Source organism: Dama dama, chromosome 4 (genome assembly GCF_033118175.1).
Source record: "Dama dama isolate Ldn47 chromosome 4, ASM3311817v1, whole genome shotgun sequence".
Classification (NCBI taxonomy): Eukaryota; Metazoa; Chordata; class Mammalia; order Artiodactyla; family Cervidae; genus Dama; species Dama dama.
Window position 1 is genome coordinate 19,272,764 of NC_083684.1, and position 18,943 is coordinate 19,291,706.

Consider the following 18,943-nt stretch of genomic DNA (forward strand, 5'->3'; position numbering starts at 1 on the left):
CACTCTGAGTATGATTTCAGGGTGCCCTGGTCTCCAGGTCGGGGTGTCCGTGTAGGGGTCGCTCACCGGATCCCATGCGGCAGATGGACAGAGAAGGATGGGGAGACGTAGTGGGGAGCTGGCTCACCCGACGGGACCCCCGCATCCAGAAACCCTGCCTCAGTCCTCCCCCCCGTGCCCCCAGGGCTCTGGCACCAAGATGGGCCTGGACGACCGGGGCCTCACAGTGGCCCTCGCCGGGTCTGATGCGACCCTGCTGGTTCTCAAAGTGCACATGGGCCTTGGCCAGCCTCCCCGCGTCAGGGCAGACGGGACAGCCTCTGAGAGCCGCAGACTTGCCCTGTGCCTTCAGGGGTGCAGGTGGGGGACGCCACTCGGGAGCCTGTGGGCTGCAGCCATGGCTTATCAACTGATGACCGCCGATGAGCTCCGTGTTCATAACTGGTGCCGCGTTACTGGCTTTGCCCCCACGAGCTTCCTGCCCCTCGTCTGTCGTGATGACAAGCACGGTTCCTGAGGGATCGTCCACAGGACGCCGCTTCTCCACTTCCACTCCGAGGGGCCCGGGCAGCAGCCACACTGAGGGACGCTGTCTTTCCCTATTGCTTAGAAACCATGTGAAGGGAAGAACTTCCCCAACACTGCGTTTTTACTCCTAGGTTAATTCTGTCTTGGCGGCCTGCTCCCAGGTGAGGCGGCGGGCTGGCAGGCGGGGGGATCCTGGAGGCGGCTGCTCCGGGCCCTGCACTCCTGCTCACGTGATGACGTGCACGCTCTCTGTGTACGGCACACCCTGTTTTCTTCTTATAAACTCATCCTGGTTAGCACAGGGGCAGTCTGAAATAAACAGAACCCCGTGGCTTACAAGGTAGCGAGGGGTCTCCAGGTGGAGCCCATGGAATGGGTCCCATGGGTGTCAAGGGGTGTGTGGCCAGGCTGCTCAGAGCGCTCCGGGGAAGGGAGGAGGCCCCTGGAGGACCAGACTGCAATCATCTCGGGGGACTGGCGGTTGGGAAGCAGGCCCCTGGAGCCAGGACAGGAGGCAGGAAGAAGTGGAACCCAGAGGCAGGTGAGAACCTCCATCTGGGTGACCCAGGCCTGCCCCCAGCGTGTCTCATGCGGACTCAGCTGGGGAGGGACAGGCCCGAGTGCTGGGCTGGAGGCTGTCCCGCTGCAAGTTTCTGGGCCGTACATCAAGCTCGTCTGGAGTCATGGCCCCCGTGTCCAGCCTGAGGTGCGGGGTCCCCACGCTGGGCCTGTGCCCCCACACAAGGGCAGTGCCATCACCGACTCTGAGTGACTGCGGGGAACCATCACCCTGAGTGCTGATGGGTGCTGGGCCCCGCCTTCTCTCAGCGCCTAGAGACCACGGCTCCCACCCACCTGGGGAGGTTTTCTCAGACTCCCTGGGTGTGTCTCCTCCACGTCCACAGGGTTGGCAGCACCAGCCTGCAGAGGCACTGTGGTGGCCAGGACAGGGTCTGGAGGGAAGAAATGCTGGGCTGGGGGCCAGGGGCCAGCAAACCCATCCTGGCCTGTGTCCTGGGAACAGGAGCTGTGCAGCTCTTGGCTCAGCCGGGTTGAGCGAGGCCCCTTCACACGGGCTGGGACAGAGGCTAAGCGGTCGCCTGGGGCAGGTCAGAGCTAATGTGCAGGCAGGCTGCACTCCTTGGGCCCTGGCACCCTCTGTGCCAGGCCGACGGGTCCCACCCCTTCCTGCTCCAGGCCGGCCACCTGGAGCACGGCCCACTTTGTGCGCTGGTGGAGGCGGCATCAGTTCAGTTCAGCTCAGTTGCTGTCATGTCCGGCTCTTTGCAACCCCGTGGACGACAGCATGCCAGGCTTCCCCGTCCATCAGGGAATAGCCACCCCAGAACCCTCGTCTCTGCTCAAGGTCACACTGAGCACCGGCCCACCCCTGGAGGCTGAGACGAGTGGCCAGGACCTGGGGAGGAGGGGTCCTCAAGCAGGACTGGGCTCGTCCCAGGTCAGGTCCCGCTCTCGAGTGTGGCCTGCCCCGTGCCCACTGCGGCTGGAGGGCACCGAGGCCCTGGTGGGGCTGTGTGGGTGAGCGAGGTGTCGGGCGCCCTGTCCTGGCCCGTCCGGTGCCCTCACCGCCCTCCCGTCTCCCCTGCCCAGGACTTCCCACTCCCGGGCCAAGGCGGAGGCGGCCCTCACCGCGGCCCAGAAGGCCCAGGAGGAGGCGCGAATCGCCCGGATCACTGCCAAAGAGTTCTCCCCTTCCTTCCAGCACCGGGAAAACGGTGAGTCCACGCAGCCGGGGTCCCCGGACACCTCCCACGGGCTGTGCCCCGGAGCCCCCTGCCAGCCTATTGCATCCCTCCTGCCTGCTTCTCCCCCAAGACTCTGGTGTGCTCTGCGCCCCCCAAGGCTGTTCTAAAACTCTGTCCCTACTCTGCCCGACCAGGTGGCTGCCCGCCACACAGAAACTGTGGCCACTGCGGCCCCTGGCCTGCTCTTCAGTCCACATTTAAACATCAGCGGCCACACATGACCAAGCTGGTGGCCGAGCTGGTCAATGAAGCTCGGAGACACTCAAGGGGCACCCACCTGTCCTCTCGGAGTGGGGAATGGATGAAAGGAGTTAGAAGCCCCTCGAGTCAGCCAGACCCAAGATCCTCCTCCCTCCTTGGGAGCAGGGGAGGGTGACTGGTCCGAGGGTCTGCTGAGGCCAAGGTCTTTCCTAGCAGCCCACTCCTTACCCTCCTCTAGACACATGTTTCCGAGAACAACTGGAAGGCTCTTGAGGTGCTGGTGTGGGCTCTTGAGGTCCCGTCCTGGGACCACCCTCCAGAGCTTTGCTCTCAGCCCTGCCTTTGGGGCAGCCTGGAGAACCCCAGGACCCAGGATGGGGACACGGGCAGTGGGACTGTCACTTAAGCTCCACGTCCTGCCTTGCGGAAGGTCACCCAGCATGAGATGTTCTGTCCTCAGCAGGAACGCATGGGGGTGCAACCTGGGGATACACTCTCAGGTCACCCCTGCAGCTGGGGGCCACCCCATCATCCTGATCCAGTCACCCTCAAAAGTGCCCACAGATGAGAATGGGTGTCTTCGCGCGGGCTTTGAGAACACTGTCCTTCCACTTTCTCTGCGCCCCCCCCCCCCCCACTCCTGGCTGGCAGGCAGCGAGTGCCACCTGGCCCAATCCTGGTCCCCTCCATTCTCAGGCGAGACTGGGCCTGAGCACAGAACACCCGAGTAACCAGCCCGCCCCAACCTGTCTCCTCCCTGCCGCAGGGCTAGAGTACCAGCGGCCGAAGCATCAGCTTTCCAGCGACGACATCGAGGTGACCTCCACGGGGACACCCCCGCAGCAGGAGAGCCCCGAGCTGTACCGCAAGGGCACCACCCCCTCGGACCTGACCCCCGACGACAGCCCCCTGCAGAGCTTCCCCGCCAGCCCCACGGCCACCCCACCCCCGGCCCCCGCCGCGAGGAACAAGGTGGCCCACTTCTCCCGGCAGGTCTCGGTGGACGAGGAGCGGGGCGGGGACATCCAGATGCTGCTTGAGGGCCGGGGAGGGGACTACGCCCGCAACAGCTGGGCCGAGGAGAAGGCCGGAGGCTCCCGCGGCATCCGCAGTGGCGCCTTCCGCAGCAGCCAGCCCGCGGATGACTTCCGCACCCGGGGCGCGGGCCACAAGCAGTCCGGCAACCCCAAGCCCCGGGAGCGGCGGACGGAGTCCCCCACCACGTTCTCCTGGACTTCCCACCACCGGGCCGGCAACCCCGGCCCCGGGGGCCCCAAGCTGCTGGAGCTGGACGAGGAGAAGCTGAGCAACTACGAGATGGAGATGAAGCCCCTGCTGAGGATGGACTCGTATGCACAGGACGTGCACCCCCCGAAAAGACGCTACAGCAAGGGGGGGGCCGGCCGGGGCCCCGGGGAGGACCACCGCGCCGACGACCGGGCCTTCGGGGCCCAGAGACTGCGGTCCAAGTCCCAGAACAAAGAGCACGCCAGGCCGGCCCCCTGCACAGAGCCCGCAGTGCAGAGGCTGGAGAGCCTGAGGCTGGGGGACCGGGCAGAGCCGCGGCTGCTGCGCTGGGACTTGACCTTCTCCCCGCCCCAGAGGTCCTCGCCCGTGGCGCTGGAGTCTGATGACGAGAACGGGGACGAGCTCAAGGCCAGCACGGTGAGTGGGCACCAGCCGTCCGGGGCGGGGTTGGGGGTGGGGGCTGGGCGGCGAGAGCCTGACCCGGCGCATCCAGCTCTCGGGACCCTCGCCCGGAGGAAGCCCACCTACGGGGATTCCCGAACTGCCTCTGATAGGTCCACACAAGGGTTACTCCCCCGGGCCATCTTTCCAGCAAAAGCGCTTGGGTGGTTCTGAAAGCTCCCGCAAGGGAAACGGGCACCCTGGGACGCCCCCCCCCCCCCACCCAGCCCCCAAACCTTCCTTCAGCTTTCTTGGATCTCTCCCCCTACTGTCCTCACCTTTAAGGAAAGTTCTGTGTCCTGGAGGGAAACCCAGAGGCCAGACAGAGCAGGCGGGACACACGCATGTCCGCTCCCACCTGGGTGAGATGGACACAGTGCCTTGGCCGGTGGGATCAGATACGCGAGGCGGGGCTGTGACCTAGGTTCCTGGGGCCCCGTGGGGGGTGGGGTGCCTCCTGCTCAGCTGTGAGGTCCACGTTGTCTCGTGCACGCCCCCCACGGAGGGCAGGCGGTTTGGAGGAGAGGACAGAAGCCCGGGCCAGACTGAGTGCTGGGGCTCTTGCACCCCGGAGGGACCCCCCAGGTCCCTTGCTCCCCCCACCGCTGGCTCCCTCCCACCTGGAAGCAGACGCTCCCTGCTTCCTCGACCGCATGACGGCAGGCAAGACCCATGAAACTTCTCCGACCACGGCCCAGCGGCTGACGGACACCCCATGTGGCCAGCCCTCGGGGCCCCTGTCAGCGTGCTCAGCCCCCAGCAGCCACTGTGAGCCTGGAGGGCTGGTCTTGAGACGCGCCCGCCCTCTCTGAACTCAGGCGGTCCTCGCCGACCGAACGCCCAGCTCTCTTCCAGAAACGCTTGTGTGTGCACGTGCACGCGGTTAGTTTAGGAAGCCGAGCAACTGGCAGGGTGGGAGATGCAGGAAGGGCTCTATATTTAGCCCCCTGAACCATGCTCCTACTTTAAAACCTCTTAAAGCACGTCTTGGGTGCTTTAAGACAAAGCTACTTACAGGAGCGCCACCACTGCTGAACCCTTCCATGGAAGGGCTTCCCGCGGAGACCTGGGGTGGCCGGGGCAGCCTCTCTGTTCTCCCTGTACAGCCCTGGGGCCTGCAGAGGCTTGAGGATGAAGGGTCCCGGGAGGGAAGGGCCGAGGTCTGCGTGCCCCGGTGGGCTTCCTGCCCCAGGACTGCACAGGGGGCCCCCGTGTCTGCACACCGCCAGCTCATGGAGAGGACTGGGAGAGCTCAGCCCTCCCTGGGTTGGGGCCACGCTTGAGTGGAGGGGCCGCTTCTGAAGCCTGGCTGTGCAGAGCTGGAGGCAACGACACCGCAGGCCAGGGGGCGGCTGTGTTCAGAGACCCGGGGCGGGAGACGTGCAGGCCTGAAGGGCTTCAGAGTCCAGACTTGGATGCTCATGGGAGCCTCTGACCGGTTCCTAAGCGATCCATGTCCATTTCCCCCCACCCAGCCCCCTGGGAACCCCTAGTTTGGCTCAGGAGGAGGGGAGTGCCGCAGGCTTACCTCACCTTTTCGCCTTCTGTTTCAGGGCTCCGCGCCGATCCTGGTTGCCATGGTGATCTTGCTAAACATCGGAGTCGCCATTTTGTTTATTAACTTTTTCATCTGAGGAGATTGTCACGTTCGCAAAAAACAGTTGGGGTACAAATGGGGGACGTTTCAAAGCGAAACAACAAAAGGGAAGGCTCGTTGCTCGGACACCCAACGACAACTTCCGAGTCTTTTCACAGAACCACACGATTGGGTATTACTCACAGTTTGCCTTTTTTTCTGGGTAATGTTTTTTGGATTTTAGCCACAGTTCCTTGCTTGTATAACACTATGCTGTGTGGCATGGCAGAAGGAGGCCAGCACGCCGACCCTCCAGCTTGACGTGGAAAGAAAAGGGATCCCGGCAAGTCCGCGGCAAAAAAAAAAAAAAAAAAAAATCAAACCGTCGCCGTCATCACACTGCATCTGGGACGTGGAGGGGGCAGCCTGGGCGGAGGATCGGTGGTCCGGCTGTGGCGGGCGGGGCGGGGGCCAGCGGCTGGGGACGGCCGCCCACGGGAAGTCCGGTAACCCTGCGTTCCTGTTCTGGACGAGCGGGTGACAGGCGTGGGCACCCCCCTGGGCCTTGTTCTGTCTCAGACCTCTGCTGCATGCCCCGGGGGGCGCCCGTGAAGCCATCACACCCCGGCCCCTGGCGCTGCCCACGGCCCTCGAGAGGCCGCCTCTCCACACCGAGTCTTACAGCAAAGTCCTTATTTTTCTGTCTTTCCCTCCCCCACCAACCCAGGCCCCCAGGGCTGCTGCACAGTGGGCTTCCAGGGGACTGGCAGTGGGGACAGGGGAGGGGGCGCACTGTGGTTGGGGGCGGGGGGAGACCTCACGGGGACAGCCTGTCGTCGGGCCCGGGCCCCAGCACGTGGCGTTGGTGCACTGCAGGCGCAAGATGCCTGTCCAGGCTCCTGCCCAGGTCCACAGCCCGGTCGGCCCCACGCCACGTGGTCCTCTCTGGCTGTCTCTGAGCCCGTGGTCTCCACCTTCTCGTCCTGTGCCTGCCTCCACTGCCCCGGCAGACCCGCGTTTTCCTCCTAGATGCCTCACGCGCACTCGGGGGCTGGTCGGGTCCCAAGACAGGAATGTGGTCACAACCCAGGGGGGACTTGACAGCTCCTGAGCAGTCATGACATATCCAACTCCAGAATATGCAACGTACTTGTTTCAGCCCCACAAGACCAGGTTCTGGTGTGTCTGCCGCCAGTGCTGTCCACCGTCCAAACTAAACACCAAGGTCCCAGACCGTCTGGGTGCCCGCCCGGCGGGCGCGTGCGTGGACGCGTGTGTGGGGCCCGCGCTCAGCCTGGGGGGGCCCGGGGCTCGGCGCCCGTGGGCTCTGCTTGCTCTGCTTTTGTTCAGCTGTCTCTCTGCTACGTTTCGAGCAGATTTCTTTACTACACTGCACTGGATTGCTATATTTTTAACCAGAAATAAACTAAAGATTAGAGCATGTTCCAGTTAAATTCAGTTCTATTTTTTTTTTTTTTTTTGTTACAGACTCACCCCCTGTTCCTTTTCCCAGTTGGGTTGAGTTTGGGGGTCTTCTTTGGGGGAGTGGGGGACACAAGAGAGGGAGGGAGGATCTGCAGAAGATACATTTCTGATGCTGTTACTTTCTAAAGGGATGTTCCATGTTTTTGTACATCTTTGGTTCTTTTTTTTTTTTAACTACCGCGTGGTTGCCGCAGCCCTGGAGAGAACCAAATAAACATGCCTGCTCCTCGCAGCTCCACGCGTCCGTCCATGCTGGGTGTGTGTCCTGTGATTCCGTCTGCAACACTTGGTAAAGGTCAGAGACCTCTGGTACCTTCTGGGCACTGCAGGACACAGATGGTACCCGCACAGGCAGGGCACATATTCATTCACACGCAAACACCCTGAACTGCCTGCAAAACAGCGGCAGCACAAACGCCCATCATTCGAGGCAGGGGTCTCACTGGGGGCAGGCTGGTGTCCCATCCCGCGTCCGGCTGCTGGCAGCACCCCTGAAAAGCGGAGCAGCACCCGCCTGGACTGCTGCCATTTCCCTGCACCTGGGGAATCCCAAGTGGGTTCTGCCAACCATCACACCCTGGGGCTGACGGGCTCCACAAGCTAGTTTTTAACTGGTTTCCAGACGGTGGTCAAAGACTGGACTGCCCCGCAGGCCGGCTGGCCTATCGGCACCCCGGGTTTCCCAACAAGTGCGTCCACGGGCTCCCTCAGGGCCAGGCTGGCTGACCCACCACTGCCGGGCACATCCCTGGTGGACACGCGGGATGGGGAAGAACGAGTGTGGCGGCGGCCCCAGTAGTGCAGAGCGCTGGCAGGCTTTAATTAACCCCAAAGCAGCCTCGCGAGAGGCGTCTTGTCCCCTGACAGCTGCTTCCGAGCTCGAGACGTGAAAACCAGGGCAGAGAAACCGAGAGAACTGGGCTGCTCGGCTGGGCTGTAGAGAGCGGGGCCGGGCCGTCCCCAGGCTGGGAGCTGCACCTGCACCCAGACAACTGACGGGGAAGATGGGGTCCGGGCAGAAGAGCTCAGCGTGGTTGCAGGAACACAAGTGGGCCTGCTTCCCTGCTGGACGCCCTCCGTGGGGGCTCTGTGGGAGCCTAAGGGCACTCTCCACTTTCCCACCTTCACAAAGCCCGACTCCCACGGGAAGTGTGCAGAGCATAGGGTGGGCGCCCAGACTCCTGCACGGCCCGGTGAACGTCCCCCAGCGTGCTGGCCTGCTCGTCAAATGGCTCCCTTTTGTTTCTAGAGCCCCACTTTGGACAGTAAGTCATATGGCCGTCCCACTTAAAAACCTAAGAGGACGTTCCCGAGAGCCCCAGGGAGAGGTCCAGGTAACAAGCCCAGGACGTGGCGGACTTGTTGAAGCAGACGAATGTTGGGGAGAGTGAAACAAGCTGTTTCTGTCTTTCACCCGTTTTTAGTTTGGGTTTTCCTGACCCAGCAGCAGGACTCGCCCTGCAGGTCCCCTCTGGTCCCCTGGGCGAAGGCCATCTCCTCTGGGTGAAGCTCAGCTCACCCTACAGGGCTCGCCTCCAACTCTTCCTGCTTTTCTCTCAGAAACTTGACGTAATGGTGCCTTCCACACATCACAACCCCTCTGCCCACAGCCACACATGGTCAACTCACGACACCCAGCTGGTACTGTCCTGCTGTCGGGAGTCTTGTGGGGGATGCGGGTTTTCTACCAGGCAGTTTGGTAAGAGGAGGAGCCCAGACAAGGGCGGAGTGACGGGCAGCCAGGCTCAGGCTGGTCGGTCTTGCTCTGCCCAGAGCTGCCGTCAGGAACCCCGCAGGAAGCAAGACCGAGAAACCACAGGCCCCAGTTACCAACCATGTCTCTGACTCAGTCGGAAAGGAAGAGAGCGCAGCCGCCTTTGTAAAACCAGAGACAAAGATGTACTTGCACCACGTGTCCATGAGGCTGGGAACACGACCTCTGGGACAGACTGTGCCCCGGCAGTGGGGGTGTGAGGGCGTGGGCACACACACACTGGGGCGCTGGCCACCCCAGGGAGCGGCGGGACAGAGACGGCCAGGCCAGGCAGGGGGGCCAGCAGGAGGGCCCCACGAGGGCGACGGAAGCAGGCGCCGCACTGACCGTCCCCTGAAGGGGAGCCCCCCTTCTGTCCAGGGGAGCCCCCACTCCATCCAGGGGAACCCTCTCCACCCAGGGGAGCCCCCTCTCCATCCTGGGGAGCCCCCTCTCCACCCAAGGAAGCCCCCTTTCTATCCTGGGGAGCCCCCACTCCATCCAGAGAGCCCCCATCCATCCAGAGAGCCCCCACTCCATCCTGGGGAGTCCCCTCTCCATCCTGGAGAGCCCCCACTCCATACTGCTGAGCCCCCTCTCCATCCAGAGAGCTCCCACTCCATCCTGGGGAGCCCCCTCTCCATCCAGAGAGCCCCCACTCCATCCTGGGGAGCCCCCTCTCCATCCTGGAGAGCCCCCACTCCATCCTGCTGAGCCCCCTCTCCATCCAGAGAGCCCCCACTCCGTCCTGGGGAGCCCCCCACTCCATCCTCAGGAGCCAGTGAGACAAAGCGGTGAGCCCATCCAAAGGTGGGGAGGGGAGGTGGGCTCACCAGCCAGTCAGCACAGCACAGAGCAGGCAGGAGGCCCACGGAAGGCCCGGGCAAACCCTGACATGGAAGACACTCCAGGAGACCCCAGGCCAGGCCAGACGGCACAGCGAGCAGACCACCCACCGACAGGCACTTTATTTTCCAAAGAACCAAGAAAACTGTACAGCAAGCGGTGGGAGGCTTCTGGCACTTTTTAGACAGGAATGAGACGGCTGACCGCGCAGTCAGGCAGAGCTGGACACCTGCTCGTGCCGAGGGGAAGCCCCGTGAGCCCCGCATCCCACCAGGCACTGCACCGTGGGCGTGGCTCACCCTCGCCCTAGCCCAGTCCCGACCTGCCAGCGGCCCAGCCGGACGTGCAGCACAGGAGAGGGGCAGCGGCCTCGGGCCAGATCAGTTTATTTTAAGCTGCAGGGGACCGCGCCTCCCTCGGTCCACCTTCCGGCCGGAGTGCGCTCAGGCCGAGCCGTCGTAGAAGGCCTGGGCCAGGGCCTGGGCGGCCCGCAGCACCCTCCTCTCTGGGGCGCCAGGCCCGATGTCGTCCCGCGCACACCTCAGCCAGTGCTGCTCCGTCCTGGGCAGGTAGTCTGCGAACAGCTCGCCCGGTGCCACCGAGGGGTGCTCCTCTTTGGTGGGGAAGGAGAGAGAAACGTGTTCAGTGAGGAAGGGGCCCACGTTCTGTGGAGCGGGCGTGTGAGCACCCCACTTCCATGGAGGACTGCAAGAGGAAAGAGCAGAGGCCCCGCTCACAGCCGGTGCTCACACACCTTCCACACAGTGAGATACACACGCCAGCTGCCTGCCTTGGGGGCACGTCTACACAGCAAAGTGAAAGAAGTGAAAGAAAGTGTCAGTCACTCAGTCGTGTGTGACTCTGTGCGACCCCGTGGACTGTAGTCCACCAGGCTCCTCTCCATGCGAGTCTCCAGGCAAGAATACTGGGCTGGGTAGCCATCTCCTTCTCCAGGGCATCTTCCAAACCCAGCAATCAGACCCGGGTGTCCTGCATTGCAGGCAGACTCTTTACCATCTAAGCCACACAGCAAAGTAAGCTTTAACAAAAACTTAGTAAACTTTAAAATCTTGTTACCAAAAAAAGGAGGGGAGCTGTGAGCTCGGGGGAGCTGGCCCCTCTCCCACCCCCCCCCCCAGTGTGCCCCCCACCCCCCAGCACTCACCCCCGCACTCCTTGCCGCTGTCCTCCTCCTCCTCCTCCTCCTCCTCGCCCTCCTCCCCGCCGCCCTCGGCACCCTCAGCCTCCTCGCTGTCCTCGTCCGAGTCGGTCTCCTCCAGCCACTCCTGAGATTCTTTAAGCAAAGGGGAGAACCAGTGTCAGCATGGCTGTCCCAAGGACGCCACCGTCTGCCTAAACACTGGGACATGAGTGCGGGGCACGCCCAGCATGTCTGGGGCTCAAGGCCAACACCTCATCCCTGCGTCTCATGGCGGGGCTGGGCCGAGAGGCTGTGCTCTGAGACAGGAGGGTCTCACACAGCCACTCAGAGCCTCTCCCCACACGTGTGGATCTGAAGGTATCTCAGCCTCAGCCCAGGACTGAGCAGTGACCACGTCCACGCAGCCTGCCTGTGGTGTGATGGGGCGGTGGGGAGCAGGGTCCACTCCGGGCACACAGCGATGCCTGGAGAGAGCAGGCATCCAGTCCACACTGCCTGGGGTGGGTCCAGGGTCACGAGTGGTGTTGGGGTGAGCCCGCACCCTCCCCTGGCCTGCAGGCACTCTCTGTGGGCGTGGGGTGGACGGCGCTCCCCCTCACCTGGGTCCATCTCTACCAAGACCATCCACTCCTCCATCTTATGGAGGTCCAGGCAGTAGAGGTCACTGAGGGTCACCTGGCGGTCGCCGGCCTCAAACATGCCGCCATAGAGGTAGAGGCGCCCGTGCTTCACGGCCAGCATGGCGTTGGAGCGGGGGCTGGGCTCCACTGGGGCAACACCTGCCTCCTCGGGGCTGTCATCGTCCTCCGACTCCAGCTGTCCCGCCGCTCCCGGGGCAGCGAGCACCTGTTTGATGGTGACCACGGTCCCGTCCTCTGAGACCACCTCCCTGACTACCTCCAGGGGCTCCTGGGCACTGGGCCCCTTCACTTCCTGCTTGTCGGCGCCCCCGGGCTCCGCCTTTCTACCCCGCCTGCGCCTCCTCTTCTCCGCCTTGGGCCCCTGCGGACAGAGAGCAGGCAGCATGATGCGGCGAGCGCCCAAGTGTCAGAGGACCCCTGTCCACCCGCTGGGCTCACCCTGGGCCACACCCCCGCCGGTGTGACCTCTCGGAGGAATGAGCCACAGACAGCGCTCACGCCATCCGACCCCTGTCAGAGGTGCCAGGGCACTTCGTCCAGAGCCAGTCTTCCCCACAGGCTGGATCACCCCCGCTTTGGGCCCTAGGGCCCTGTTTCTGAGGCCCCCGATCTGACGCAGCCCCAGGGAGCTGAGCCCCAGGACAGCAGCCCCTGAGCCGCACTCCCAGCCTGTGCCAGCAGCAAGGGCAGGGGCGACCCAGTCCCCGCCTTCAGTGATGGTGAAGACGGTGATGATGGCTCCACAGAGCCCCACAGACACGGGGACAGGGGCGGCCCTGAGGTGAGGGAGGTGTCGCAGGCCCAGGGCCCACGCTACCTTCAGCTGCCCTGCAAACCAGCGGTTCCTGGCGGGGTCGTAGAAGTGCAGGTCGTTGAGGAAGTCCCCCTCCAGGCTCTCCTCCTCCTCCTCATCACACACCCCTCCGAAGAGCAGCGTCTGATGGTTTGGGGCCACAGCCACCGAGAATCCGGATCTCGGAGTGGGCTTGGCTCCAGAAGGGTTAATCCGTGTCCACGACCACTTGTCTGCCAAGAAGAGGAGGTGGGGACCCATGGACCCACAGGAGGGCGCAGCCGTGGTCTGTGCCTCCTGGGCCAGCCACCCCGGAGGTCAAGTGTCCTCCTTGAGGGCCAGTCTAAAAAGAGGTCATCCGTCCACACAGCTTCCCGACATTCGCCTGGGGTACTGAGCAGTGGTGCTGTGAAGGCAGGCGTGAAGAGGAGGCCGGCCCACTGGCTCTGGGGCCTCCCCGCACACCACGCCCTGGGGCGGGCGAGCACTGCAGTCCTGCCCTCTGGGCGGGCACTGGGTTTGCACAATAACCCTCAAGAGGGGGTTGGGTGTGGACCGTGAGGGAGTCTCCCCAGCAGATTTAGAAAAGGACAGGGATGTTTTTCTGTAATGAAGCGACCCACAGCAAGCATCCCATGGAGGCATGACCCCAGTTGCATCCATTAGCAGGCCATAAGATCACTCATGACAACCAGCGTCTCAGTATTTAAATAAGAGAGTGTCAGCGTGCCTCGCATGAGGTCGGGGGTGGCGGGGGGGGAGGTACTCCCCCAACTATGAAAGGGCGAGGGTCCCACTGCCTAGAACACAGTCCACTTTCAAGTGCAGGTTCGCTGACGGGTGAAAGGGGCTCTAGACTTTGGCTCCACGTCCCCATCACCTCTGCACCTGAGAAACGCCTTGTACAGAAAGAACATCACAGCAGGAAAGAGGACAGGTCCCTGCCCAGCAGGCCTCTGGTCCCGCAGAGACGTGCGTCCCAGGGCCAGGGGGCAGCCCAGGATGAGACAGGCCCAGTCCCTTTAAGCCTCTCTCCCACCACTGGCACCATGCCAGCTAACCACCTCTCCCAAAACTCCCTTGTTTTTTGAGAAAAGCCAGTATAAAGCACTGTTACAGCAATAATAAAACTTAAACTCATATGTAGGGCAGGGGATGGCAGTAGGGTCATGGAGGAGGTAGTGATTTCTCTCACCAAATCACTAGTTTGTGAGCTTTAAAAAATGGACAATGGGAAGACACCTAAATGACTACTGACAGAAGAAATGGATGACGATGCGACACATACACACAATGGAATATTAGTCGTTAAAAAATGAAATAATGCCATCTGCAGCAACATGGATGGGCCTAGAGATGATCATCCTGAGGGAGATAAATATCACACGGTATCGTTTATGTGTGGAATCTAAAAATGAATACAAATGAACTTACTCAGAAAACAGAAACAGACTCACAGACATAGAAAACAAATTTAGGATTACCAAAGGGGAAGGTGCGGAGGGATAAATTAGGAGTATGAGATTAACAGACACACGCCACTATGTGTAAAATCAACAGAGACCTACTGTGGAGCACAAGACCTCAGTATTTTACAACCTATAAGGAAAAACCGTCTCAAAAGCAACAGATATACTTAGATATAACTGAATCACTCTGCTGAGTACTTGACACTAACACAGCATTGAACATTAACTATACTGCAATTAACAAAAAAGAACAGTGGTGACTTCAACCCCATCATAAGCCTTCCAGGAGTCTACATCCTAACACTGAGCATGAAGAAATGAGACGACACAGGCACCGTGGGTGGACCGACACCACTGGGGTTTTTAACTCAGCGCATCCTCGGTGCCCCGGAGGGGATGTGGGAGCTGTTTGCAAGGTGTTCACTGGCCTGCCCGCGGGCGAGGGGGCACGTGCAGGGGCTCCCCGCCAGCCCCAAACCCTCTGCCTGCCTTTCCGCCAACACACAGCCGCCCACGTGGCTTGTCCCTGGCACAGCACACATACCTTCTCTCCCCTCCTCAGCCTTCAGCAGGAACATGTCAGAGTGCTGAGTGCCTCTGTCCACATCCTTCCTGACTCTCTGCAAAAGGAACAGGGAGCCGTGAGAAGAACACGTGCCACACTATGCCATGCACGGCCCCTCAAGCTTGTGGTCCCGGTTCCTGTGGAGGCGACAAGGGAGCCTTCACTCAGATCAGCTTCAAAATCTGAAACAGGACAGGTTCCCTCCAAGCCCCCCAGAGCCCTCTGCTCAGGGCTATACCTCCAGCCGAGAAGCGAGCCCTGCTCAGGGTTGATGGGCTGGCGCAGGGACGTCTCCAGTCATCACATGGCCATCCTCCACCTTCACCCCGTGTGCCCTCCATCCCCATCACCTCCGAATATCGGGACTCAAGCTTTGGTCCAAGGACCACATGAAACTCTGTGCAGATGCCAGCATACCCGCTCGAAAGCTTTGCTGAGCTTCTCAGCAGCGCCGCCTGCCTCACACCAGGCTCACAGCCCGGGCAGGCAGACACAGTGGCTCTCTGGAGCACACCCAGTGTGCACACTGCACCTCCCCGTCAGGGCACAGGCGTCTGGACGGCGACCTGGCAGTGCAGCTCTCCTGGGGGGCTCCAGCTGCTGGGGGCAGCAGCTTTTACTTCCAGGTCTTTGTCCTTCAAACTCCCGATTTTTAATCAACTCCTAACTCCAGAGTATCTCTACACTTAGAGAACGCCTGAGCAGCTGGCACGGGGTTCCCACATGCCCTGCACTGTCCCCTTCCTGTTGGCCCCCTGCCTTCACGGGTGTTTGTGCACCATCAGCAAGCCACACCTGAGCCAATGGCTCACTCACACTCCTGTTCTCCCCAAATCCTTCTCCTGTCCCAGGGCCCACTAGGTTGTCGTGGATCCTTTGGCCTCTGGGCCACGAAGACTGCTCAGACTGGCTTGTTTCCGGTGACCCTGATGTTAAGGAGTGCTGGTCAAGTGTCCTGTAGAGCGCCCTCCACTGGGACCTGTCCGACACTGTTCTCATGACTGGACAGGCTATGGATTCCGGGTGGGGTCTCAGAGGTCAAGTGCCCTTCCATCCCACCCTCCCAAGGGTGCATGCTGTCACCATGACTGCCATCGCAGACGTGGACCTGGGTCACCTGGCTGAGGTGTTCATCGGGTTTCTCCGTGGCCCAGTTACTGCCCCACCCCAACTTCCCAGCCTGTCCTTGTGGGAAGAGCATCCCTGTGTGCAGCCCCTCGTCGTGCTCCACCTCCTGGAGGGTGGAGCGTCTGCCCTGGGCTGGAACAGTGCACGGGGCATCTGCCTCTCCTCCCCGTGTACTGAATTTATTCAGTCACTGGCTTGTGATCACATGCACCGTGCACCGTTGGGTCTCCTCTGGACTACAGTCTGATACCACCTAACTCATTCCACTGCTCACATGCCTCCAGCTCTGGCCCCTGGGGACTCTCGAGGGCAGGTCATGAGCCCCTGATGCACCCCACTGGTGCCAGGTTTCTTGGGTTTCCTGGGCCCCGGCACTGTTCATACACTTCCTGCCCTAGTTCTGGAATCAGCCACTTCCCCACGGAACCCTGTGACTTCACTGGATAGTCCTAGAATCCCAGGTCTGGGTGCGAGGCCTTATCACTGGGCAGTATGGTTTTGTTCTCTCAGCTGACGTGCGCATAATTCATCTTGTCTTGTTTACTAATTAGTACGTGTTGTTTACCGTAAGGGGGAAAACTATCTTCCTTTTGGATAACAAAACAATCCACCTGTCTGTGACTGGACTGTGGCCTGAGCATCCTAGAACCAAGGATGAGGCCGGGACTCTGCCTCCTCTTTCATCCATGGGGACACTCACAGTCAGGCGGTCAGCCTATGCACACCACGTCCCCGAGACAGTCCTCCCGTCCTGCAGGCTGACCAGGAAGTGGCTGCCACTCCCAGGCAGGCCCACCCTCCAGGCCAACGCCCCGCACTCACAGGAGCTAAGCTCACACCGAGGCCTCACCCGTGGGGACACGCAAGGGAAGTCAGCGCCGCAGGCGGGTCACTAGAAACCAATCACAGCCAGCGCAGCCCTTCCCTCTCTTCCCCTCGTCCTCCCGCACCTGTGGTATCCATGGTGTTGCTCTATCTTTCCTAGACCAATAAGCGGAGCGGGTCTTCCTCGCCGTCATGTGTAAATACACCCGTCATGTGTAAATACACCCGCTGTGGCCTGTGAACCAGAGCCCCTCCCAAGCAGGCGCTCTGCCGGCTGGGTCTATGGCTTCCACAGAGCGGCTGGGGTGCAAGGATGCTGCAGCCATCAGGGCTCCTCCCGAAGTGTGCAACGCCCCCATTCCACCCCCGATCCACACAGGGGTGACTGGAGGCCACCGTGCGCTGGTTTCTCCCGTGGTGCCCTGTGCGGTCCTTCCCGGTGACATGCAGCATGCTGGCACGACTCAGCTGTGTTGGAAGAGGACATGGGGTGGGCCTGACTCCTGGGGGCTGTGGCGTGTCCACCCGGGGTCTCAGCTCTCCTCCTGGGTGAGCAGACGTTAACTCCAGAGTGGTGACTCGGGCGTGCACTTCACACAGGATTCCTTCCTCTGCTCACACGGACATCTGAGAGACGTGTGCCAAGCGTGACAGCGCTAAGCTGTCACAGCACAACCATCAGTGGCCCCAGAGCCCAGGACAGCCTGGGCACACGCCCCACGCCCTCCTGCCTGGACCACGAGCTCTGGACACGTGTCCTGAGTCTCCTACTGCCCCAGGCTCACACTCAGAGCCGAGCCCTTCAACTGCCAGCCGGAGAGAGCCCTGGCCAGGCTCCCGACTTTGGTGCGCCTGGTCCCAGCAGGGGACACGCTCTGGCGCTCCTAGGGCAGCACTGCAGTGGACTGGACTCCCGGCCACTCTTAAGAAAGGACTCCAACAGCACTGGGGGAGGACTGGAGCGGGGGCGTGGGAGGACTGGAGCGGGGGCGTGGGAGTACCGGGCTGAGGGAGACAGAGCTGCCAGGGAGGGGCCAAGGGCCCCCACGTCACTCCCGGCCTGAGCACTGAGACACAGCAGCAGCCTGACAGCAGAGCAGGAGGCCCGGTCAGCACGGGGGGACACCAAGGGAGGTCAAGGGCACGCTGGGCCGCCTCGCAGAAGGTGGACGGACAGCCCTACTGTGTGTGCTGGAGGCGCCCTCTGGACAGGCCAGGACGCACTGCAATAAACCTGCCAGGACTGCTTCTTGGCTCTGTGTCCGGAAGAGTGAGGCACGTGGGGCCTTCCTTCTCCGCCTGCCAGCATGACCGCCGGCCAGAAGCCGCCCTCAGCACCTCGGCAACAAGAGGTCAGTCTTTATCACCACTTCACACTGGTTCTGCTAGACTGACAACGGCAGGAATTTTTCTGAACTGGGGGTGATGATGGCTGAGGTCCCCAGATGGACTGTTTGTGGATCATGGAAGCCACCATGAGATCAATCCTCATGAGCTAAGGGCTTGGTGGTACAGGCTGCCTCACTGGATGCAGCCCAGCTCAGCCAGACGCCCCTGGCTGGGTGGTGACCTGGGCAGGAGGAGCCACGGGCTGCTCCTGTGACTGGTGTCCCCACCCAGACCAACCACACCATCACACCCACGTCTTCCATCAATTCTGGTAAACCACCATGAGGGCAAACAGACCAGCTTCTCACTCCATCCAATGCCAAGGCCTGGTGTCAGTGGCCTCTGAATCGTGGTGCTAGGACTGCCCCCTGGCTGTCTGTTCAGCTGTCGAAGAGCGGCAGTGGGGAATGAGGGCCTTGATTAAAACAGGGTCAGCCTAACGCAGCTTGCTGTTCGTCATCCTGTTTGGCTCTGCAGAGCATCTGCTGTGATTAAGAGGCAACTCTGGCCACAGCCCATGTCTCTCACGTGTGGACAAGGCCCGGGCAGGTCACAACTGTCTGTTTTCCTTTCCAGAGCAAGGGCTGAGCACTGGCTGAGTGGGGGTGGCGCAGGGCAGAAGGAGGAGAAAGGGCCACCTCGTGGCATGTGGGTGAGAACGCAGCAAGGCTACAGAACCTCAGTGCGTTCACAGGGGCGGACAACACACCACTGTCCATGTCTCATCTAAACAACAGAAAAGACCGTTCACATTAAACTAACATGCAATCTTATTTGAGGTTCTCATCATCGGCAAGACTGAAAGCACAGCAGACAGAAGTCCCCTGCATCCTGCACGTCTTACCTGTTTTGAGTAGCCACCATAGATGATGATGCTGCCCTGAGGGGTGACGGTCATCTGGCAGCCCGACCGGGGTGTGGGCCCAGTCCCGGATGGGGACAGCTTGCTCCATGTGAAAGTGTCCAGGTTGAAGGCATACACATCATTGTAATAGATGTAATCTCTGTTGTAACACAAGAACAAAAACAAAGAGGCAGCAACATGAAAACATGAACTTCGTTTAAAATAAAGGTACCTTTCCTACACATTGTGCCTTCTGAGGCATTCCAAAAGGCACGGTGGCCCT

At 61.4% G+C, this 18,943-nt stretch overlaps 2 protein-coding genes across 6 annotated transcripts in view; one reads left to right on the top strand and one right to left on the bottom strand.

Annotated features, from left to right (window-relative positions):
* The window catches only part of JPH3 (junctophilin 3), a 165,259-nt gene extending 158,213 nt beyond the window's left edge, over window positions 1–7,046 (top strand). For both annotated transcript variants that reach the window (XM_061134236.1, XM_061134229.1), the window contains exons 3-5: window positions 2,140–2,264; window positions 3,262–4,160; window positions 5,738–7,046. In XM_061134236.1, coding sequence (XP_060990219.1) covers window positions 2,140–2,264; window positions 3,262–4,160; window positions 5,738–5,818 — 1,105 coding nt within the window. In that variant the 3' untranslated portion in view covers window positions 5,819–7,046. The remainder of the gene's footprint in view (window positions 1–2,139; window positions 2,265–3,261; window positions 4,161–5,737) is intronic.
* A 2,867-nt stretch (window positions 7,047–9,913) lies between these two features.
* The window catches only part of KLHDC4 (kelch domain containing 4), a 32,053-nt gene continuing 23,023 nt past the window's right edge, over window positions 9,914–18,943 (bottom strand). For all 4 annotated transcript variants that reach the window (XM_061138336.1, XM_061138339.1, XM_061138338.1 and 1 more), the window contains 6 exons: window positions 18,661–18,820; window positions 14,454–14,529; window positions 12,465–12,673; window positions 11,606–12,008; window positions 11,010–11,138; window positions 9,914–10,457 (listed from right to left, as the gene is read on the bottom strand). In XM_061138336.1, coding sequence (XP_060994319.1) covers window positions 10,288–10,457; window positions 11,010–11,138; window positions 11,606–12,008; window positions 12,465–12,673; window positions 14,454–14,529; window positions 18,661–18,820 — 1,147 coding nt within the window. In that variant the 3' untranslated portion in view covers window positions 9,914–10,287. The remainder of the gene's footprint in view (window positions 10,458–11,009; window positions 11,139–11,605; window positions 12,009–12,464; window positions 12,674–14,453; window positions 14,530–18,660; window positions 18,821–18,943) is intronic.